The sequence below is a fragment of the Martes martes genome, assembly GCF_963455335.1.
Source record: "Martes martes genome assembly, chromosome: X".
Classification (NCBI taxonomy): domain Eukaryota; kingdom Metazoa; phylum Chordata; class Mammalia; order Carnivora; family Mustelidae; genus Martes; species Martes martes.
Window position 1 is genome coordinate 45008260 of NC_137897.1, and position 24522 is coordinate 45032781.

At 42.8% G+C, this 24522-nt stretch overlaps 2 protein-coding genes and 1 pseudogene across 13 annotated transcripts in view; 1 reads left to right on the forward strand and 2 right to left on the reverse strand.

Annotated features, from left to right (window-relative positions):
• The window catches only part of PFKFB1 (6-phosphofructo-2-kinase/fructose-2,6-biphosphatase 1), a 79900-nt gene extending 67176 nt beyond the window's left edge, over positions 1-12724 (reverse strand). For 4 of the 10 annotated variants that reach the window (XR_013966305.1, XR_013966306.1, XM_080795426.1 and 1 more), the window contains exon 1: positions 6747-6974. Coding sequence is in view for 8 of the 10 variants with exons in the window: in XM_080795426.1 (XP_080651552.1) it covers positions 6747-6843 (97 nt within the window). In the remaining 2 variants the exon portion in view is untranslated. Of the gene's footprint in view, positions 1-6746; positions 7065-12368 lie in introns of those variants that run through there. The other 6 variants (XM_080795428.1, XM_080795424.1, XM_080795427.1 and 3 more) reach the window with 3 other exon arrangements.
• A 1667-nt stretch (positions 12725-14391) lies between these two features.
• On the forward strand, positions 14392-23932 carry APEX2 (apurinic/apyrimidinic endodeoxyribonuclease 2). 2 transcript variants are annotated; one of them, XM_080795927.1, is made up of 6 exons: positions 14392-14708; positions 15712-15795; positions 17989-18169; positions 18713-18859; positions 19593-19662; positions 22665-23932. In XM_080795927.1, exons 1-6 carry the CDS (start codon positions 14552-14554, stop codon positions 23571-23573), a joined length of 1548 nt encoding a protein of 515 aa, XP_080652053.1. In that variant the 5' UTR covers positions 14392-14551; the 3' UTR covers positions 23574-23932. The 2 variants fall into 2 exon arrangements, with proteins under 2 accessions (XP_080652053.1, XP_080652054.1); XM_080795928.1 differs by lacking the exon at positions 17989-18169 and having other exon boundaries at positions 14414-14708.
• LOC308336976 lies at positions 15931-16362 on the reverse strand (annotated as a pseudogene). Its single transcript has one exon. The product of its transcript is annotated as an uncharacterized misc_RNA (transcript).
• Positions 23933-24522: the final 590 nt, after the last annotated feature.

The window sequence follows — 24522 nt, forward strand, 5'->3', positions numbered from 1 at the left end:
TCTGTACCCCAATGTTCATAGCAGCAATGGCCACAATTTCCAAACCGTGGAAGGAGCCAAGATGCCCTTCAAGAGACAAATGGATAAAGAAGATATGGTCCATATATACAATGGAGTATTACTCGTCCATCAGAAAGTATGGATACCCAAATTTTGTATCAACATGGACAGGACTGGAGGAGATTATGCTGAGTGAAATAAGTCAAGCAGATAGAATCAATTATCATATGGTTTCACCTACTTGGGGAGTATAAAGAATAACAGTGAGGACATTGGGAGTTGGACAGGAGAAGTGAGATGGGGGAAATCAGGGGGGTAGACAAACCATGAGAGACTGTGCACTTTGAGAAATAAACTGAGGATTTTGAAGGAGAGTGGAGTGGGGGATTGGGAGGGCCTGGTGGTGTGTATTAAGGAGAGCATGTATTTCATGGAGCACTGGGTATGGTGGATAAACAATGAATCTTGAAACACTGAAAAAATAAAATAAAATTAAAAAAAGAATTAAAAACCCCAAATAATCCAATTTAAAAATAAGCAAAACATTTGAATAGACAGTTCTCCAAAGAAGATATATAAATAGCCAATTAGTTCATGAAATGATGCTTAACCTCATAGTCATTATTGAAACTCAAATGAGCATCATGAGAGAGATATCATTTTATACTCACTTAAGATGGGTATAATAGGGGCACCTGGGTGGCTCAGTGGGTTAAACCTCTGCCTTCAGCTCAAGTCATAATCTCAGGGTCCTGGGATCAAGCCCCACATCGTGCTCTCTGCTCAGCAGGGAGCCTGCTTCCCCCTCTCTCTCTGCCTGCCTCTCTGCCTACTTGTGATCTCTCTCTCTGTCAAATAAATAAATAAAATCTTTAAAAAAATGAGTGTAATAATAAATGGACAATAACAAGTGTTAGTGAAGATACAGAGAAATTAGAATCCTCATATGTTGCTTTTGGGGATGTAAAACTTTGAAAAACAGTTTGGCCACTTTGAAAACCAGTTTGGCAGTTCCTCTAAGCATCATAGATTGGGTTATCAGATGACTCAGCAATTCTGCTCCTACATTTATATCCAAGAGAGATGAAAACATATGTCCACACAAGAACTTGTACAACAATGTTCATGGCAGCATTATTCATGATTGCCAAAAGTGAAATCAGCCCAAATGCCCATCAGTTTATGAGTAGATTAACAAATGTGGTATAGCATTCAGTAGAATATCATTCAGTTATAAAAAGGGGTATCTACACATGCTGCAAAATGAAAAACCTTGCAAACATTTTGCCCAATGAGAACAGGCAGGTGCCAAAGACTACATATTGCATGATTCCATTTGTATGAAATGTCCAGAACAGGCAAATCTATAGAGACAATAAACAGATAAGTGGTTGCCAGGGGTCTGAGGGGAAGGGGGATCTGGAATGACTCTAAAGGGTATGGAGTTTCTTTTGAGGGTGATGAAAATGTTCTGGAATTACTGGTGATGGTATACAACCATGTGAATATAATGAAAAACCACTAAATTGTATATTTTAAAATGGTTTATTTCAGGGGCACCTGGGTGGCTCAGTGGGTCAAAGCCTCTGCCTTCAGCTTGGGTCATGATCTCAGAGTCCTGGGATCAAACCCCACAGCAGGCTCTCTGCTCAGGGAGCCTGCTTCCTCCTGTCTCTCTCTCTGCCTGCCTCTCTGCCTACTTGTGATCTCTGTCTGTCAAATACATAAATAAAATCTTTTAAAAAATGGTTTATTTCACAGTATGTGAGTTATATCTCTATCAAAAATAATTTTTTAGAAAACATAGGCAAAGTTATAAGGAGCAAATATTAAGCTAAATGAAAATAATGTAATAACAATGGGGAAAATTTTTGATTTTAGGGCAAAATGCCAAAGATATTAAATTATCAGAAATAATTTCCTTACACATTGATAAAACATTAAATTCACCAGGAAGATATAGCAGTTGTAAATTTTTATAATTAATTATAAAACCAAGACTGACATAGGTATAAGAAGACAACAATAAATTTTTCATATCAACAAGCAGACAATACCCCAGAAGAATGTAGACCATTTGAGCTAGATTAAGAAACATAACTTAATTCAACTATATACTACACTAAACCCAACTATAAAATGTATATTTTTTCAAGTGTTTATGGAATGTTTACTAAAAGTGACCCTTTGTTTGTCCATAAAGCAAATCAAATAGATTTCGAAGAACTGAAATCACAAGAAGTTTGTTTCCTGACAAGAATGCAATCAAACTAGAAATGGCACCAAATTCCTGGAGCCCTCCTACTGTGTCAGGCATTAACCCTTTAGTTGTTAAATGGTGATTAGTAGGTCCCAGCAGTCCTGAATAAAGGGGTGAGGTGCCCAGGATGATGGGGTAAGTGGTGGGGAAATTAAGAAAGCCAGGAACAGTGTTTATTTTTTAAATAATCTGGAAATATTTAAAAAATCCTTATGTCCATACAATTATGCATCTGAGGACTATCAGTCCTATTTTTTTATCCCTTCTATTTAGTAGGTAAGTGATAACATCAGATGCTTATACTCAAAAGCAAGAAAGTCTGAAAATTAATGAGCAGACTATCTAACTCCAGAAGTTAAAAAGAAAAATCAAAAGAAAGTGAAAGAAATAGAATAATGATAAGAAAAAAATAGTTTAATAGAAAACAAAGACAGAAAAGTAAAAAGCTAAAAGTTGATTATGTTTAAAAAACTTTAAAAAGTGATAAACTTCTGGCAAGACTGATCAAGAGGAAAATGAGAAGATACCAATAAACAGTATTAGAACAAAAGAGAGGACATAACTGCAAGTGCAACATTTAAAAATCCAAATATAAGAACTTCAAGCAAATAAATTTGGAAAGTGATATGAGACAGAAAAATTCCTGGAAAACCATAATTTAATTTTAACAAGTAGAAATAGCAGACTGGAATGATTCTATAATTATTTAAAAGATTGCATCAGTTAAAATTTTTCTGATAAAAAAGATAGTAGGTTCAGATGTTTTTACTTGAAAGTTGTGCCAGATATTTGAAGAACACATAGTTCCTTGGATAATCTCTGTCAGAAAATAGAATGAAAGGAAATCATTCCCACTTGATTTTATGCCACTAAAATCAAATAGAGATATATGAGAACCATGGAAAAATTAGAAGCCAAGCTCACTCATGAACAAAATATCAAATTCTTAAATAAAATATTAATGAACTAAATCTAGCAGTTTTTATTTATCCTAGGACTGTGAGATTATTTTAACACAAGAAAAATCTCTAATGTAATTCACATTAGTAAATTAAAATAGAAAATTAACATGTCATCTCAAGAAATAGAGAATACACATTTAATAAAATTCAAAGTCTACTCATTTTAAAAAATCCTATTGGTAAACTAAGAATAAACTGGAGCTTCCTTTTTTTTTTTTTTTAGATTTTATTTACTTATTTGACAAAGAGATTAAGAAGGAGCAGGGGCAGGCAGAGGGAGAGGGAGAAGCAGACTACACACTGAGCAGGAAGCCAGGATGGTGGGGCTTGATTCCAGGACCCTGAGATCATGACCCAAGCCTAAGGCAGACACTAACCAAATGAGCCATCCAGGAGCCTAGGATTCTTTTAACCTATTAAATGAAATCTACAATAAACTACTGCATTTTACTCAATGGTGAACCTTTAAAAACATTCCCTTTAAAATTAGGATCAACATAACAATGCACACTATTAACACTTCTATTCAGCACTGTACTTAAAATGGTGTGTTTGTGTTGGAGATGAGAAGTCCTAGGAGTGCAGTAGTATAAGAGAAAAAGATATAAAAATATAAAGATGGGAGGTAAAGAAAGAAAATTGTCATTTACATATAAATTATCAAAATTAATAAGCAAAGTGATCAGATTTTCTAATTATAAATGCAATATACAAAAACTACAATTATATTTGTATACATTAGCAATAAACTGCTATAGCATGTAATCTTCTAAACGGGTATAGTTTACAATAGCAACAAGAAATAAAGGAATTTCTTATAATGATGTTCAAGTGCCTTCGAATTATAAAACTTCACTTGAATAACATGAAAAGGCTTTAAATAGATGGAGAGACATACCGTGTTTAGAGAAGACTCAATGTCACAGAGATTGATCTTAATTTGATCTTAAATTGATCTACAGATTGAATGCAATTCCAATCAAAATCCCAAAATGCTGTGTGTGTATGTGTGTGTAACTTGAAAAGCTGATTCCAAAATTTATGCAGACAAAATATTTTACTGCAGTATTGTTCATAACCAAAAACTAAAAACTACGTAAGTGTTCATCAAAAGTTAGATGGATAGGGGAACCTGGGTGGCTCACTGGGTTAAGCAGCTGCCTTAGGCTCAGGTCATGATCCCAGGGATCTGGGATAGAGTCCTGTATCATGCTCCCTGCTCAGTGGGGAGTCTGCTTCTTCCTTTGCCCCCCCTCTACTCATGACTTCTCCCTCTCTCACGCATTCGCACGCTCTCTCTCAAAGAAATAAATAAAATCTTTAAAAGAAAAACAGATGGATAAACAAACCATGAGGTATTCACAAAATGTAGTATTGCATGGCAAGGAGAATAAACAATATAACTATATGCAACAATAATATAGATGGCACACAAAACATAACATTGAATGAGAAAACAAGTCCGGATGGACATACACAGCTTTTCAAGCACTTTACGCATGTTAAGGCATTTAATTCTCAGAACCACACCATTGATTGTGTTCACCTCTTCACCCACCACCCTCTTTGGAACAAGGTAGGTCTAGAGAGGATGCTCCAAGCAAAAGATAATTTAGATCTTTCAGTGGTAAATAGACTCCCCAGCAAGGGAGGTGAGGCAAACACTAAGTTTATTGTGTCTGTGGGCTGACATAATTCAGTCAATCACTAATGAGTGACTGTCTTGTGCACATAGAGCCAAGGCTTGCCTATGGTGAGTAGTAGAGTGGAAGTAGAGCATTAAACATCTGCTATGTGCCAGGTTCTGAGCTTGATGCTGAGGATACAATGGGCAGAAAGATCACACACCCACCTTCTTGTTTAAATAATAACTAATATTTATGGAGCACTTACTATAAGCTGGACATTCTAAGCATTTTATATATTTTACTCTCTAATCTCCACAACAACACTATTATTCACTTTCTTTTACAGATGAGGAAATGGAAGCACAGGGAGGTAAAGAGACTTGCCCAAAGTCACAGAGGCAGGAGGTGGGAGAGCCGAGATTCAAACCTAGGCAGTCTGGATCCGGACCTCCAAATCACTGAATCATCCCAACAACACAGTGTGAGAAATAGTTATTAGTTCTGTTTTGCATCTGAGGAAAGAGAAGCTCAGAACTAATGTAAGCACATATTTGTTTTGTACCCTCTATGTGACAGAGACTATATTAGGTGTTTTATGTATATTTTTCCTACAACCTAAAAGATAGAGTTCATGGGAATATAAAGGTCCTAACTCTGGAGGACCCAGGTATGCAGAGACTGGTTTGCCTGCTTGCCAACTAAACCCAACAGCCCCTCAGAAAGAATTAAAGTGGTTGACTGTATGGGGGTGGGATGTAATTCTCTGTCTCATCCAGGCTCCTAGATCTCTGGATGAATGAGTGAAACTTCTGGTGGAGAGAAGGAAAGAGAACAGGAGGCTGTTTTTTTTCTGCCTCTTCCTCTTCTTCCTTTATCTACATCTTGCATACTACACACCATATTTAATATCCCACATCTTCCTGTATTTTCTAAGCAACTACCTCTCCTCCTACTAGCACTGAGCCTGGGCCCCCTCTAGCATTAGCATAGAGGAACCTTGGTCAGCTGGACCTCAAAATGTCTGTGTCCCACAGTCCACAGTTGTCTTAAGTCTGTCCACCTCACAGTTCCTCAGGGCATAATTCTTGGGTTAGATACACCTTGGTCTACAACCCTCCCCTGTTATCTATGGGAAATGGTATACTTCAGTGTTTTAAAAAAATGTTACAACTTTTGTTTGCTTCTCCTTTGTCTCTGATTTCTAAAATTTTCAAAGTGAACCCTACACAGCAGACTGTTCCTGAGAGACTGAGTGTTTTCTCTCTCAAATTCCCAGAGCAGCAAAAGTGTCCATGTGTGCCAAGAAGGCAATGCAGGAGACAGGATACCCAGACTTTCCCAACTCAGACAAGTGTAGATTTATTAGAAGAGGCTTGAGGAAAAGGAGGAGCAAAACTGACCAATGGCATGGGACTGTTGTGCATCCAGCACCTGTTCCCTGAGAAATTTTGCCAGCAACCACTACCTTATTTCACCCCAGCACTATTAGACAGGACTAATTTACAGACACTTCACTGAGGTCACCAAAATGAAACATTCTAGGTTAGCAATGAACAGTTCCAATCTAGCAATGTCAAATTTCAAACAAGAAGAATTTCAAAAAAGTTCTGGATAAGAAAGAAAAAAAGTGCCTAGTCAAAAATCCCACTGATTAAGATGGTCTTCACCTAATCCTCATTCTTTCTTCATCCTTCATCTCTCTCTTTCTGACTTTCTCTTATTCTTTATCTTTTCTGACATTATCCTTTTGTTGTTCTACAGCTATTATAGTCAACTGCTTATCTAGTCCAACTCTCAGGTTGGGCTTGGGGTAGATGTTGGGAGAGCATGTCTTTGCGGTTCTTCTACACCCACTCTATCACCACCTTGAAGCCCATGAAAGCAAATCACACTTACAGCCCCTTCTCCGCTGTAGCCTGTTGTTGCCACTGCTGTGTGGAATCCAGATCTTCTGCAACCTGGTTTGGGTGAGCTCTCCCATCTCTCGAGACATCTTAGGTGTCACAGCTAATGACACCACTGTCCACAAAGTACTGGGCCTCACTTCCTGTCTTACTAGCTGTCTCTTCTGTTAATGTGGCCAAAGCAGCAGGTGGACAGAGTTGGGACAGGGAGGTGCACTGGACTTATGAGCCCTCTGGCAGCCTGTCTCCAGCCCCCTCTCCTCTTTCCAAGTCCTTGCTTGACTTGCCTGCCTCTGTGCCTGTATGTAACAGTGGGGGCTTGGATGCAGAGAGAGAGGTTGGGCAGAGGTCATCAGAGGCCTCTGAACTTCAAGGGCTGTGTACATAGCAGATTAGTTGGAGCCCAGCAGGGAAGGCAGCCAGCAAGACAACCTAGGTCTGGCCAGTTATTTTCCTCCAATGAAGACAGGACTAGTAGAACATGCAAATAAAAGACCAAAGATCATGTGCTTATATCCTGTGTGGGGTGAAAAAGGTAAAGGTGATGGAGTCAGGTCTCAGCCACTTTCACAGATTGAAATAAAAAAAAAATGGGCCCAACTAGAATGTCAGGTTCTAACCCAGAAACAGAGATCCACATCAGAAATTCAAGGTTCTCGAGTACAAACAAAATCCTTACAGAAAAATGCAATGTTTTGAGCTAGCAATCAAAAACCAGAACTGGAAGTGGAAGGTTCATTATCTCACTGCTTCCCCCTACCCAAAATGTTATTGCAACTGTTGTCTTTCTGTGAATTCTGCTGCCCTTCCTACCACAGGGCCTCTCCCTCCTAAAATGTGCTGCTTGGGGGCTCTCTTGAGAGAGAGGAGCACCATCTGACCATCTTTATGTTCTCCCCAGCCATGGCTAAGTAAATTAGAGTAAACCTGACACCTTGGGAAGAGAAGTGAATGCAGCCATTTCTGTGAGGAGAGATACTAAGCACTGCACACACGGCTGTCAGCTGGCATTACGTGCCCTAGGGAGAAAGGCATCATGATCTGATCCAGAATCTGACTACAGTTCTTCAGGCCAAGCTGTGGAGATGGAGGTTTAGGGTGAAGGCTGCAACAGGCTGAGTGTGGGGAGCAGGGAGCAATGACCTCAAAGTAGGACAAGTCCATAGGCCAGATTCATCCCACCCAGATGAGTCTACTTTACCTTCCCCCATTCCCCTGGGGGGAAGAGCACATGTAATGACACAATTTACCTGGAATATGTCCAAGTGTACTTTTACTTCATTCTTTTGCAACCTTCCCACCCCCCTGATGAATCTCCAATGATTGGCTACAAGGAATCTCAACTTTCTTCCATTGAACTGGGCTACAAAGGAACAAGGTCTTGGGTATAGAAATCCCTAATCCCTTTCCTCCAATGCTCCTGGCTACACTTTGCCTTTTAAGAAGTTCCTTAAAAGTTTATTCTTAGTATCCTAGTCTATACAAAGGTTAGATTCCAGTTGTGTACAAATCATTCCAAATCTTCAGTACATTTTGGAGCCTGCCCATCTAAATGAATCTACTGAGACAGCGTGAACCGTGGTGGTTAACAGCAATGGGCTCTGGAGCCATACTACCTGAGTGGAATCCCACCTCTTGCCCCATTATGAGATCCTGGGCAGAAAACTTACTTTACAGTGCCCCAGTTTTTTCATCTGATTAGAATTTCTACCCACTTCTTAAGATTGTTGAAAACTCAACATGTTAACACATATAAAGCAACCTGGGAAATATTCAAAATACATTAGTCAACACCTATTCCCTTTGTGAATTAAATGATCAATCACCTCTTGGGCTGATCTGAAACTTCTAATATAATGCTGGGTATACAAGAAACAGTAAGGGGAATTTATAACATATAACATTTATAATAAAGAGCTCCTGCCAATCAATTAGAAAGATAAATTTATTTTTACTTTTTTGGTTTTGTGATACAGAAGGCCCTAGAAATCATTTCATCCAACCTTCTCTGTTAAGAAAGTGGGCGCCTAGAGCAGGGAAGTATTTCCTAAGGTCCTGTGCCCAAACAAGTGCCCAAGTCAGGAGTAGAACACTGGGGACCTCATTTTCCCAGTCCAAGGCTTTGTTGTTGTTGTTAATTGATCAGTTTAGCTTGACTTAAGAATGTGGTGTTCCAAATGATCTCAGAACCTTCAGAGTCTCAGAACTAGACTTTGGAAGAGATACAACTCTTAATTTTAATAAGTCTCCTAATAAGTATTACTCTGCAAATGCTACTTTTTTTTTCCTCAGCATTGGCTTTGCTAGCTACTAAGTTGTTTTTTTTTTCTTTTTCTGACATTGCAGTTTTACATCTTTTGTTTATTTTTGTATTACTATTTTAAGTGAAGTATAATTAACATGCAGTGTTATATTAGTTTCAGGTGTACAGTATAATTCAGTAAGTCTATGCATTTCGCAGTACTCATCTAGGTAAGTGTACAGTTAATCCCCTCTACCTATTCTACACCTCCCCTCACCTGCCTCACCTCTGGCAACCACCAATTTATTTTCTGTATTTAAGACTGTTTTTTGTCTTTTTTTCTTTGTTTGCTTCTTAAATTCCACAAATGAATGAAATCATATATTTGTTTTTCTCTGACTGACTTACTTATCGTAACACTCTCAAGCTCCATCCATGTCATTGTAAATAGGAAGATCTCGTTTTTTTTATGCCTTTTACATCTGAGTAGTATTCCATTGTGTGTGTATAAGTATGTATGTGTATGTGTGGGGATTATATATATACATATAGTCATATATACATATATACATATATACACACATATATAGTCTCAGATCCATTCATCTATTGATGGATACCTGGGCTGCTTCCATATCTTAGCTTTGTAAATAAGGCTTCAATAAACATAGGGGTGTATATATCTTTTTGCATTAGTGTTTTCATTTTCTTTGGGTAAATACCCAGTAGTGAAATTGCTGGATCATATGGTATTTCTATTTTTAATTTTTTGAGAAAACTCCATACTATTCTCCACAGAGGTTCCATCAATTTGCATTCCCACTAACAGTGTAAGATGGTTCCCTTTTTCCCCCACATCCTTGCCAACACTTTTTATTTCCTGTGTTTTTGATTTTAGCTATTCTGATAGATATAAGGTAATATCTCATTTTGATTTTTTTTAAAGATCTTCTTTATTTATTTGACAGACAGAGATTACAAGTAGGCAGAGAGGCAGGAAGAGAGAGAGGGAAGCGGGCTCCCCGCGGAACAGAGAGCCCGATGTGGGGCTCGATCCCAGGACCCTGGGATCATGACCTGAGCCGAAGGCAGAGGCTTTAACTCACTGAGCCACCCAGGTGCCCCTCATTTTGATTTTCAGTGCTAATAATCTTACACGTAAAGTTTCCATTGCCCACAAAGCAACAACATATTTCATATCCTAGTTGCTCCTTATAAACATTCTCACTAGTCTCATAGGGAAACTAAGGTCTAAGGAGGGGAAGTAGCTTGTCCAAGGTAACTGAGCCAGTCATATGAACCTCCATCTCTATTTACAGTTTTGTCCTCATGACCCTGACAAGAGGCAGAAATGTAATTTTAGCAGCAGGAAATCTGAGATAGGAGGCTAGCAGGCTATTGGCAAGGTCTGAAAGCGTAAGCCTGGGGTCCAGGCTTGAAAATTCAAATTAAAGTTGCCTAGAACTGGAACTAGCTAGCTGGTTGTTTATTGTTGATGTGTTGTTTTGTTTTGTTTTATTTTGCTTTTGTGGTACGTGGGCTATCGGTTTTTGTTTGTTTGTTTGTTTACCTCTGTTATTAACTTTGATCCTTGAAGCAGGAAAACTAAACAAGCTTTATGGAAAGGTCTCAGAATGGCTGTTCTAAATCAAGCTCCAACCTAATTCTCTAGCCATGTCTCTTTTTAGACCCCCATGCTTAAACTGTACTGGCTGACTCCCTGAGTCCCTAAACATAACATGACATGTACTTTTTACCTCTGGGCCTTTGCTCCACCTGAAATGCCTTCTCTTTCCTTCCATTCTCAATGAAATCTGACTCACTCCTCAAGAACTGGTTCAATGTTGCCTCTTCTGGGAACCTTTCCCTGTAACCTGGGACAGGCATTATCTTTGGTTCTCATATTGTCTATATGCTTCCATTTATCCGAGCACGTATCCACCAGTTTTTACTGGTGTACTTCCTTACTGGACTGTGAGTTCCTTGAGGATGGGGACTAGACCTCAATTATCTGTGATCAGTGTTTCCAGTGTCCAGCTCAAGTCCTGGCAAAGAGAAGACACTTGCTTAATGAGTAGTTGTATAATCTGTATCTCTCTTCCCTTGATGAGATGAACATATACACAAAGAATCCCCGTTCAGGAAGGTAAACAGTATAACTGAGATCTATGCAGGGAATGGGGTAGGCAAACTAACTAGGTCTGAAAGAAGAAGGAGGTATCTAGAAAGTTTCTCAACCTTGAATGGGGTAGAATAGAATAAACAAAATATGAAGTCCCCTGCCCTGAAAAAGCCCAATTAACTGGTAGCAGAAAAAGAGTTCACTTTCACTCAGTATCAGAGACTCACTCAAGACAAAGATCTGAACCACGAATTCTAAAATGGGGTTAATTCTAGGGAGAAAAAGCACACAGTGTGACTTCCGGAGGCCCACAGATCCTAACCGTCCTTCCAAAGTCAGGGGTATGTAGGATAATCCTATTAAATGCATTATTAAGACCATACCCATGGGTTACAAAATCACAAATGGTGTATCTCTATTAGTAATTCTTGGGAGTGTGTGGGTATAAATGCATTTGTGAGGGGTAAGAGTGTACAGGGGAGATTGGCCACATGCTTATAGTTTATGAGCTGATACGTGAGTATTAGGCCTTTTGTGGCAGCAGCTTAGGTACCACTTCCTTTGCAGCCATTGCCCTGGTTCACTATTCCCCCACTATATTCAACCCCATGCCTGGGGCCCAAGGCTCACTGCATCCTAGTCCTAAGAGTGGCTCTCTACAGACCATAGTCACTCTGGGAGAAGAGCTGGAGGCCTGTGGGTGGTATTACCCGTGGAGGCGATAGAAAAATACCAGGACCACTAATCTCAGACAGATCATGGAAGACCTGAAACATCTCCAGAAATTTGGTTCCTGTTCTCCTACAGGAGACAACCCTCTGAAGGAAGTAGGCCAGGGACTTCAATTTCCATTTCGGTAAGGAGGTTATTGAAGCCCAGAGAAAGTGAAAGCCTTGTTCAAAGTGCCACAGCAAACCAGACCTACTTTATACACCATTGTGAGATATAATCCCTACCATCCAGATCACTCAAAACTGGAATAGATCAAAATAGAGAGACTTCTAAGGTGCTAAGGAACTTTCCTTTTGTTCAGTGTCCCACAAAGACAGGTTGGGATGGATGAGAGATAGATAGATGATAGATAGATAATTAGATAGATAATTAGATATAGATATCGTCTTTTCCTCAATTCTCCCATACCCTTTAAGGCACACTTCAAGTAACCCTATATAAAGAAAAATTACCAGAGAGCCTAAAGAATGGATTTGGATTTGTGTACCTCTATCTATTTCCCCTTCTGTCTCACTTACCTGTTCTCCTAGAGGTTTTTTCTTCCATCACTAATTATCCAACACACAGCTTTCTTGCATTTAGACCTTCAAAGCAGGTACAGAGATGGCGTCAAAGAGGGAGTCTGGAGGCGTTGGTTGGTTCCTTGAAAAGGCTGTGGAAGTACCCTTGATAAGAGGGGCATGTGTGCACTCTGTTGAAATACCAGCTGTGTTAGTTGTCAAGGAAGTTCCTGAGCCATCCGGAGCCTTTTTTCATCAGGCCAACCATGTGTTCACCTTGCCCCAAAGGTCAGAACTAATATTAACAAGCAACTGCAGAATGAGGAAATTAAAACCAGCAATGTAGACAGGCAAGATCTGGATTTCGTCAGGGCTGAGCTGCAGGTTGGTCTTCAGTGTAAATGGGCACACTCTCTTACTGGACAGTGATTTGGCAATATGAAGCAAGAGCAATAAAAAATGTTATTTTCCTTTGTCCTAGTTATCCCACTCCTGGGACTCAATCCTGAGCCAATAACCACCAAAGCATGAAAAACCAAAATTTTTATTTTAATTGTAGAGCTATTTAACTTGATGGCAACAACTGGAAAGTAACCTTAAGTCCTTTTGGAGGAAAAGCAGCTCTTTGCACCTTTTATGCAGACATTGAGGATGATGGCTCTAAGGCTATGGAATTCTGGGGAAAAAATTATGCTTGCAGTTTGGGGTGAGAAACCTAAGAATGCAAAGTCATGCTTTTCCTTGGACATTAGGCATGTCTATTATTCCTATTTTTGTGTTGTCAAAAACAAGTCACTAATCTGTTGCTTTTGCACTTGCCCTGTGTTTATTCCCTTAGGAAATAGTTATAGACTCCTAATATATGTTGTGCCCTAGATTAGAGGAAGGGGCTAACGAGATAAATCAGACATGGTCATTGCTCTATGGAGCACCTGGGTGGCTCAGTCTGGTAAGTGTCTGCCTTCGCTGAGGTCATGATCCAGTCCCATACTGGGCTCCCCGCCCAGCTGGGAGTCCACTTCTCCCTCTCCCTCTGCAGCGCCCTCTGCTGTTCCCCTGCTTGTGTGCGCTCTCTCTCCCTCAAATAATTTTTTTAAAAAGACATGGTAATTGCTCTCAAGTTGCTGGCAGTTGTGTGACAAAAACAGAAATCAATGGTAGCTGTGCATTCAGATAAGTGCTGCGACAGAATGGACCAGAGGGTGCTGTGGGGACCCAGAGGAAAAAATCTAACTGGGGAGGTGTGTGGGTGTTAGGAAAAACTTATTCAGGAAAGTATTCCTTGGGCTGATTAAGATAGGCTTTGAATTCTGGCTCTACCACTTCTGTGCGACTGGGGTGAATTCACTCATTTTGTCATATTTAGCCTTAATACCCCTTACAGGGTTGTCCAGAGAATGAAACAAATAATGCATATGGAAGAGCCATGGGGTACATTGGGAGACAGTGCTGCTCTGGAGCTTGGGTAGCCCACTTAAATACCCTGGGCCTCGCTTTTACTCATCTGAGAAGTGGAGCCACGAAAAAGTATGTGTTGGGCCATGTCCTTAGGAACGTTATGAGGCCCAAGACAAATAATGGCTATAGGGTGGGCATGAGACAACTTCCTCTCTTCCCCTCCCCTTGCCCTATAAGGCCGGGGCCTTCTCCTAAGTCTAATTCCACTGCAGCACTTCTTACCGCTCCCTCTAGCTGCACAGTTCCCTTCGAGCTTCCCGTCTCCCACACAAGCACCAGAGGCGCACTTGGAGGTAAGGTCAGTTGCACTGGGGGCGGGGCTTCGGTTGCCGTGCGGTTTCGTACAAGGTTCCGCGGCTTAAAAAGTGGCGAGGCCCTATCTGGAAGTAATTGGAAGCACAACGGGGTCTCGTGAGCCGCACGGAAAGGCAGACAGACTCTGACGCTTGGGCCACTTAGCGGCGGGAGGAGGAGGGGCCTAGCTGAAGGACTTCCTCTTGCATTCATTCCTCCTAGGCGTCTGCACCACCCCATCAAGTTCCGCTCCTCCCGCCAATGAGAACTGGGGGGATCGAAGCTCCGCCCCACTTTCCGCCACCAGCTTTGTGGCGCGCAGGAGAACGTATGCGCCAATGCTCGCGGAAGGCGGGATTTGAACAACTCGGGAGTGAGTGGTGGTGTCCAGCCATTCTGTGTCCCCTGGGTTGGGCGCGGACTGTGAGGTGTTGTAGTTCGCTGTTGAGATGTTGCGGGTGGTGAGCTGGAACATCAATGGGATCCGGAGCCCCCTGCAAGGGATGGTATACGAGGAGCCCAGCAACTGTGCCGCCGTGGCCGTGGGGCGCATTTTGGACAAGCTGGATGCCGATATCGTCTGCCTTCAGGAGACCAAAGTGACGAGTGAGCGCTCAAAAATCCAGGATCCCTACCATACTTTATCTTTTACACTAACTTTTGTCCCCTACTTAATCTCATTTTACGTCACCATTTCTCTATCCGTAGAGTTCTCCTCTTAGTCCCAGTTCAGAATCCTGATCCCCTCCCCCCTAAACCCCTATTTCTCACTACAGCTTGATGTCTTAATTCCTGCTTCATCTCCTGTCGTCAGCAGAGCTTTAATTCCCTCACCCGTGCAACCTTCATCCTGGCACAGATCCTCTAATTCCTACTCATTCTCCTGCCCCAGCTCAGTACCCCAAATTTCCTCCTCCTCACACACTGTCCAGCTTCAACTCCCAAATTAGATTCCCCAATTCTCTTTCCCTGCCTCGAGCTCAGATCCTTTAATTCCCACCCCATCTTTGCCCCCAGCTCAGACTCCCTGATTTCTTCCTTTTTACCTCACCATCTCAGATCCTCAGTTCTCCCCTCAGATCCCCTAGAGCTCTACCACCATTTCTCCTTCCCAGCCTCAGAACCTCTTATCATTTCTATCTTATGTCCCACGCAGAGATTAGATCCCCTAGTTCTCTCTCTCCCACCCTAGCTCAACAACCCCCATTCCTTCCCTCTCTCTTACACCCCCCTCTAAGACCCTCTAACAACTTTTTCTCCATCCCCAGCTCAGATCCTCTAATTACCTCACTCTCCTACCTCATATCCCCAGCTCGGATTGTCTCTCCCATATTCCATTTCCCACCTCCAGCTCCCTCCTTTCACCTAATCACTAGCTTCCTCCCACCTAATTTCCCTCCTCCCATTCCATAGCCTACCTCCTTCTTACTCTGATATCAATTCCCTCTCTAGGTTTCTAGTTCCTCCTCTAATCACGGATACTTCCTTTCCCTCCCAGCTCTGGCTCTGACGTGTGCAGGGTATTAGTCTACAACTTCAATTCCAGACCTTTGTGTCTGGGGCCCTACCTTTATCTCTGACACAATCTTATATTTTTTTTTTTTTGTAGGGGATGTGCTGAGAGAACCTCTGGCTATCATTGAGGGCTATAACTCCTATTTCAGCTTCAGCCGCAACCGCAGTGGCTATTCTGGTAAATGGGGCTTTCTGGGGACTGTAAATTAGTGATGGCGGCAGGTCGGGGGTGAAAGGGTTTCCAGTATTTGATAAGGTAATAAGAAACTCAGGTTTTTACTTTTAAATTTCTTTTGAAGTTACAAAGCTGCTTTTAATACTTTGGGGTGAGCCCCACAGGAATAAAAAAACACTGGGAAAGGGTACCCCCACAACTCCCAGGATGGCTCAGGGGTAGAGAGGCTGCCTGAGGGGAAGGAAGCACAAAAGGGATCCACTGCAGACTTAGGGCAAAAGGAATGCCATTGGTGCTAGGACCTGTGAGCACTACAGGAGAAAACATGAGTGTGGTGGGCCTGGCTCCAGGTACACAGGGGAGGCCTAGAGGCTTGGACACGAAGCCACAAAGCTACTTGGGTTCCTCCTTCTCGTTTGCCTTTTTCTGCTTCTGCTGAATGATCTCTGAGTCCCTCTGCTTGAAAATATCAGCAGAAAGCCTGTCACCTTGGTACTTTCCCTTGAACTAGTAGCTCTGCTTTTTCATATTCTTCTGGTGGTTGAGCTAACACTGGTTACCGTGGGTCATGGTGACCACAGCAGCTCTGGCCTACCTCCGTTGCATCCCCTCACTCTGTCTGATGTTGCAGGCTCCCAGGCTTTTAGTCCACAGAACTAAAGTCACATAAAGCTATGTGAAGGATAGTTTTTATGTGTAAAATTACCCTATTTGACTTGGGAAGCACAGTTAGTCATGTGGTGGTTAATTGTATGAGCTCTGGAGCCAGACTGCCAGGGTTTGAATCCTACCTCACTTCCTTGCTGTGTACCCTTTGGCAAGTTAATCAACCTTTTTATGCTTCAAGTTTCTCAGCTGAGAAAGGGAGATAGTGCCTACCTCCTACGGCTAGTATGGTCATACCTTGTTTTGTAGATATGTGTATGTTTATATATAGATATATGTATATAATATATATAAACTTAAATGTAAATAAATATGTAACAAATATATGAATCTATATATCTATATATAATATATTTTTATATATACATATATATGTAAAGCACTTTATTATGTTTTACAGATATTGCATATTTTATAAATTGAAGGGTTTTATGGCAACCCTGTGTTGCAAATGTCTTGGCACCATTTTTCCTGCCACATTTGCTTACTTCATGTCTCTTTGTCACTTTTTGGTAATTCTTACAATATTTTAAACTTTTTTATCATATTTGTTATGGTGATCTGTGATCAGTGCTTGCAACTTCCTAAAAGCTCAGATGACAGCATTTTTTAGCAATAAAATATTTTTTAATTAAGGCATACACATTTTTTAGACATAATGTTATTGCATGTTTAATAGACTACAGTACAGTAACAACATAACTTCTATTTGCCCTGGGAAACCAAAATATTCATTTGACTTGCTTTATCACAATATTTGCTTTTTGTGGTGTTCTGGAACTGAACTCGCAATATACTGGGGTATGCCTGTATAAGGATTAAACAGATTAGTCCATGTGATAATAATAATAGCTAACACTTTTTTTTTTCTAAAGATTTTATTTATTTATTTGACAGAGAGAGATCACAAGTAGGCAGAGAGACAGGCAGAGAGAGAGAGAGAGAGGGAAGCAGGCTCCCCGCTGAGCAGAGAGCCCGACGCGGGACTCGATCCCGGGACCCTGAGATCACGACCTGAGCCGAAGGCAGTGGCTTAACCCACTGAGCCACCCAGGCGCCCAATAGCTAACACTTTTTGAGCACTTATCACGTGTCCATGTAAAACACTTAGACTAGTAGCTATTATTGTTCTGTGGCTTTTTAATTTTTTTAAGATTTTATTTATTTGACAGAGAGAGGGAACACAAGCAGGGGGAGCAGCAGCAGGAGATGCTCTCCGCTGAGCAGGGAGCCCAATTCAGGGCTCCATCTCAGGACCCTGGGATCATGACCTGAGCAGAAGGCAGATGCTTAACTGACTGAGCCATCCACGTGCCCTCCTGTGGCTTCTTTAGATGAAGGAACTGACATTCCAGGATTTGAGTAGAATTGCCTCAGTCTCTCGGGAGCCATCCATGGCCCTGGAGTTGAGAGAATTGTCAGTACAGCCACACTAGATGAAGATGACTCGGGGGACCTATGTGGGGGCAATAAGCTATGCAATAGGCTATTGACTTTTAGGCCCATTCAGAGTATCCTGTCTATCTTCAGGTGTAGCCACGTTCTGTAAGGACAGTGCTACCCCAATGGCTGCTGAAGAAGGCCTGAGTGGCCTACTTGCCACTCATGATGGGGACGTGGGTTGCTATGGAAACATGGATGAATTCACCCAAGAGGAGCTTCGGGCTCTGGATAGTGAGGGCCGGGCCCTCCTCACACAACACAAGATCCGGTAATAGCCCACATCCCCCTGTCACTGAGCACTGTTGCTTCTACTGTTAGTATGGTGATTCTGAAGCTCACCTTATAAACATATATTCATCATGGAAAATGTCCCACATTTGCCTTTCTTGGACTCTAGTTCTGGCTGGGTTACTCACTATGTGACCTTGGGCAAATCAGGTTCCCCTGTGAGGTTTGAGTTCCCCATCTCTACAGTGGGGAACTGGCTGGGAGGTCCAGCTCTCTTATTACCACAGGCACATCAAATGCAACTTAGCAGCTCATAGCCCCATGTTGCTGTCTTTCTGGATGTCCTGTCGTGAATGGCAGCACCATCACCTGGTTTACCTGGGTGTTATCCTAGTGCCCCCTCCCTGCCTTACCTGTAGTCAGTCCCCAAGTCCTGTGCATGCCAGTACATTCCTGTCTTTCTGTCCCCTTCTTCACATCCATCCTACAGGCAAACATTAAGTGGAAGCCACATGGTATGGGGGGAAAGGAGGCTTGGAAATGACTTTTTCTTGTGTTTTGGGGGGTGGTCTCTTCTCCTCAGCACATGGGAAGGGAAAGAGAAGACCTTGACCTTAATCAACGTGTACTGCCCCCATGCGGATGCTGGGAAACCTGAGCGGCTGTCCTTTAAAATGCGCTTTTATCGCTTGCTGCAGATCAGAGCTGAAGCCCTCCTGGCAGCTGGCAGGTATTGTAAGCCTGAGTACTTGAGCTTGTTCTAGGTGCCCAACCCATTTAGGTGTCAAGCTCTATTGGAAGGATATGGGATCTTTGTCTTTTGAGTTCCTTTATAGCCTTGTTGGAGACATCAGCGTGCCTACCTGAATGGGCTCTGCACTGTATGAGCTGTGAGGACCAGGTAAAGTGATACAGATACGGGTTTTGTACTCAGATACCTCTAAACACCTTTCCTGGCTCCTTTTACTCACTATGAGTCCCGAGGCTAGTTCTGCTTTATTTTCTCTTGTTAAGTGAGTGTATGAATCCCTACTACAGAGTAGTTTTAAGGATGAAATGAGATGAAGAAGCTAAAGTGCCCAGGAGCAAATGAAAAGTCTTGTCCGAGGGAAGGACAGGAAAATGAGGGTGGGTTAGAGTAATCAAGGGATACTTCCTAAGAGAAGTACCTGGCCTCAACTTTGCAGGACTAGAAAGATACCATTAGGTAGAGATAAGTGAGATGGTCATGTCAGATAGGGAATGATGTCATCTTTGGAGATCAGGATTGGGTTGGTCAGGCATAAAACTTAGCAAGATTATGGTAAGATTGGAGCAATGCATTGCTATAGGCTCCCACTTTGGCCGTAAAATGTGAGGAGGGGCTAATCTGAGCTCTTGGGCCTAGAAGACAGTAGATGGGCCAGGACTACTGCTTCCCTTTCTTGAGTGTCTAGTTGATAATCCCATGTCATGTTTTTTAGCCATGTGATCATTCTGGGTGACCTGAATACAGCCCACCGCCCCATTGACCACTGGGATGCAGTCAACATGGTAAGGCTCTTCTAGGCCCCTTTCCTCACTTCTGACTGTAGTTCTGTTTAGCCAGCCAACCAATGCTAGATTTTGGGTCCAAGGGTAGCTTCCTTCATGGAAAAGCAGAGCTTAGTTTGAAATAACTTCTGAAAGCACTGAAGATTGTTCATTCACTCAGGAAACATTACTGTCTTGCCCTTGACTTGGTCATGAGCCATGTGCTGAGGACTCAATTACCAGTCAGTTCTGGCTCTTGTCCCCTCAGAGGTTTCAGCATGATGAGGGGCTGTGGACTTACAACCAGCCAATTATAGAAAGATATCTTCAGAGCTGAAGCAGAGATGGCAGTCTAGGGGAGCCTGGAGAAATGGGATTCCTGGGCCAGTCTAGACATTAGGGAGACATCTGAAAGTAGTTGAATTTTTAAAAATTAACATATAATGTATTATTTTTTTCAGGGGTACAGGTCTGTGATTCATCAGTCTTACACAATTCACAGCACTCACCATAGCACATACCCTCCCCAATGTCCATCACCCAGCCACCCCATCCCTCACACCCCCCCTCCCCTCCAGCAACGCTTAGTTTGTTTCCTGAGATTAAGAGTCTCTTATGGTTTGTCTCCCTCTCTGGTTTCATCTTGTTTCTGAAAATGGTTGAATTTTAAACGATGAGTAAAATAGAGCTTTGGGGGTGGGGGAAGCAAAGCATTCTAGCTTAAGCAAAGGCTGCAAGGTGAGAATTTGCTTGGTATGCATGGTGAACTGCAAGTCCCATTCTTGTTAGGGGTTGACGGGTGAAGGGAAGTGAGTGGCAGGAGATGGGGCGGGAAAGTCCTTTGGGGGCCAGATTTTGAGGTCCTTGAATTCCACATTGTCTTGATCATTTCTCTAATACACTGTTTCCTGCGCGTGAACTTTCAATACCTCCCTGTTACCTCTGCAATACAGAGAAAACATCTAGGCCTGGCATTGAAGGCATTTTAATCTCCATTTCCATCTTCAGTACCCCTACATACTTTGTCCACTCCAGTTAGGTTATCTCCTCTCAGCCCATTGAAAAAGTTATTTTCATTTTGATTTTTCTCACTGTACCCTGTCTTTTGTTGTTGTTGCTGTTGTTGTATGGACCTTTCATCTTTGAATCCCTCTAGGCCAGTGGTTCTCATTCTCTGACAGCACATTAGAACAAGGAGCTTTTATAAGAATGTTAATACCTTGGTGCCACCCTAGGGATACCTGGGCTGCTCAGTCAGTTAAGCGGCTGCCTTCAGCTTGGGTCATGATCCCAAGGTCCTGGGATCGAGTCCCACATCGGGCTCCTTGCTCACCGGAGAGCCTGCTTCTCCCTCTCCCTCTGCCCCACTCATGTGCGTGCTCTCTTTCTCTCTCTCTCCCTCTCTCTGTGTCAAATAAATAAATAAAATATTTTTTAAAAATACCTTGGTGCCACCCTAGACCAATTAAATCAGAATCTGTTGGTTGTGGGGCCAGGGTAGCAGTATGTTTTACAAGGTTCCAGGTTGATTTTCTTGTACAGTCGGGCTTCAGAACTACTGCCCTAGAATCTACAAACCAGTTCTCAGCTTGCTCACGAGGGGAGCGATCAGTAACTTAGGCTGGCATAGTCCAACTCAGCATTGGGCTTGGCTCAGAGAAGGGGCTGTAGGAAGAGTCTTTTGATTAACTTAGAGAAGAGCTACATAAACAGATGTGGCTCCAAGTAGGGAAAATGAACAGAAATGAGATAATGAAAGAATGGTGGTGGTAGTGTGACAGGGAAGAGAGTGTACATTACAAAGTGCAAGCCTTCAGTCCCTTCCTACCTTATTTCTCATCAGGCATTAACTCAGTCTGTTCTTTCTCCTTCCTGCAATAGTGTCATATAACTATGCCTTTTCTTCCTAGTTCAGAACTATCATAGATCTCTCAAGTGCACCTCTTACATTCTTCCTGCCAGGAAAAGACTAATAGTATCAGGTCACATGACAAACACAATCTTTCCAAAATAGCAGAATATGTCCTCTTCCCCAAAGTCTGGCTTTTCTAGTCTTCATCTTCCTAAGTGACACCATCATCCCCTTGGCTACTCCATCCAGAAGCCTGGGAATTGTGTTAATATGTCTTTCTTCTCTACACCCACAATCAATGGGTACTGCTGATTTTAGTTCCAAATCATCTCTTAATTTCATTTTTATTTGTCTCCTCTGGCTCTACCCTAGTCTAAGTGATTATCATCTCTTGCTTATATGGACTTTGATAGTTATCTCCTGCTGGTCTGCTGGTCCCCAGTCTGGTCTCCCTTTGTCTTTTGAGTTCATGCTTCCTTTCTCCACAGGCCCATTACAGAGGTTGCAATCTCAATTTAAAACACCCTCTGCCTGGGTTGCTCCTGCTCAGCCTTAACTTTCCAGCTCCAGATCACTTTCTGAAAGGAAGCCTCATTGATCCCTTGGACGAGCTCAGGTTCCCACGTTGTCTCTAGTACCATGCCTGGCACATAATCAGTGTTCTTTAAACGTTTTTCTCATTGAATGAGTGGGTGGGCCAGATGGATTGGATGGATGGATGAAATGGGGGTCAGAGCCAAAGGAAGTAGTTAGGTATGGATTTCTGGAACTCCTCAGCTAAGGAGTTTGTGGGGGAGAGAGGAGATGGTCTGTGAGGCCTTTGACACCCACAAAATAAGCCAGGTAGTTCCAGAGGGTTTAAATGAAAAGGTAGCATTTTTCTTACCTCCTAATCCCAGTCCTACTTCCTAGAGATAACCACTTTTAACTTCCTGCTTTCCATCCTTTTGGTGAGCAGTTCTGAGAATTGCTTTGATTAAGCAAACCACAAGCTTTCAGATTTAACATTTAATCCCAGCTCTGCCAGTTCTGGGCCGTGTGACCCTGAGTACTAGTCTTTTTTTGGGACACTCATATTTTCTTATCTTAAAAATGAAGCAGTTAGTCTAAGTCTCTTTCAGTTCTAGGCATCTAGTTTTGCCTTTGTCTCATCCCTCTCTCCCTTCGCCAGGAATGCTTTGAAGAGGACCCAGGGCGCAGGTGGATGGATGGCTTGCTCAGTAACCTAGGATGCCAGGCTGGGTCCCCTATACGACCCTTCATTGACAGCTACCGCTGCTTCCAGCCAAAGCAGGAGGGTGCATTCACCTGCTGGTCAGCAGTCAGTGGGGCCCGCCGCCTGAATTATGGCTCCCGGCTTGACTATGTGCTGGGGGACCGGACCCTGGTAATAGACACCTTCCAGGACTCCTTCCGGCTGCCTGAGGTAATGGGCTCTGATCATTGTCCCGTGGGTGCAGTCTTGAGTGTGTCCTCTGTGCCAGCAAAACAGTGCCCACCTCTATGCACCCGCTTCCTCCCCGAGTTTGCAGGTACCCAGCTCAAGATCCTTCGCTTCCTAGTTCATCTCAAACAAGATCCTGTGTTCAAGCAATCAGCACTGCGACTCAGCAAACAAACCCGGATACAGATGCACCAAAACAAAGCCCGTGTACGTTCAACCAGGCCTCGGCCAAGTCAGGCTGGCCCCAGCAGAGGCCAAAAAAACCTGACAAGCTACTTCCAGCCATCTTCTAATTGTCCCCAAGCTTCTCCTATCTCGGAGCTTCCTAGTGTGGTTGCCCTCATGACCCCAAAGACTCCGGAAGAGGAGGTGATGACAAAAGTGGTGGAGGGGCCGGCCAGTGCTTCAGAGGCCAAGGATGAAAAGGAGGTACGGACTTCTTTTTGGAAGTCTGTGTTGGGGGGGCCCTTACCCATGCCCCTTTGTGGGGGTCACAGGGAGCCATGTGTGATGCGAACTGTGAAGAAGCCAGGACCCAATCTGGGCCGCCACTTCTATATGTGTGCTAGGCCCCAGGGTCCTCCCACTGACCCTTCCTCTCGCTGCAACTTCTTCCTCTGGAGCAGGCCCAGCTGAACCAACCCAAGGTATAGATGTCTGGCATGGTCAACCCTGTACATAATCTGAAGCTAGCTCCCTCCTAAGCTGCCTCTTTCTCCCCCAAGGACTCCTCCTCCTCTTCCACTTTCCTGAAGAACACTTTTCCTCTTCCTCTTCCTTTAAGCCCTCTCTGATTCTTCTTCCTGCCTGGCTCCTCCTCATTGGTGAGCTTCTTGTTCCTTAATGCTGTGACCCAGTTCCCCACTCCACTTCCCACCTTCCTGTCAGAAGTGCACAAGAACCAGTTGCCTCAGGAAGTTGATTTTAAAGCCTTTTCTTTCTTGCTGAGAAATATATCTGTGCCTAAATAAAGTCTGTATTTTTGTTTTAGTACACCATGTCTTGTAGACATTTTGGATGTGCTTCATGAAGTTGAGTCAGACATTACCTCAATACTAGGTTTGACAGCTGCCTGTAGCCTGATAATACAACTTCTAGGAAGGGGGGAAGAAGGAGTGGTACTACCATAAACGTGCTCTGTAGAGTTGTGAAGGTTCCCTACACTGCTGAGGTTAGATCAGCAAAAGAGGTGGCTCTGGTGTGTTAGAAAGCTCAGGTGGGTTGCATATCCTTAAACCAGCGCTTCCCAACTGGTGTGTCCCACAGCTGCTACAAAATGGGTTATAGGGTGGGAAGAAATGGCCCTGGAGTTGACAGGTAGAACACAAATGTCAGGAGTACCTCCTAGGGAGGTAGTATCATTAGTTCACCCAGGTGTGCCATGCAAATGTTTTCTGTGTGCTATGACCTGTAAAGATTGGGAGCATTTCCTTGAAAAAGTTGCTCGTTATAGCCAATTATCTTTCCTACCTTAGAAAATAGAGCTGGTAGGTCCTTTCTATAGGGTGCTGTGGAGAGGTAAGGATAACAGATTGAGGCCATCCATTCTGTGTGCTGGAAAATACCTCCAAAGTTTTCGGGAACT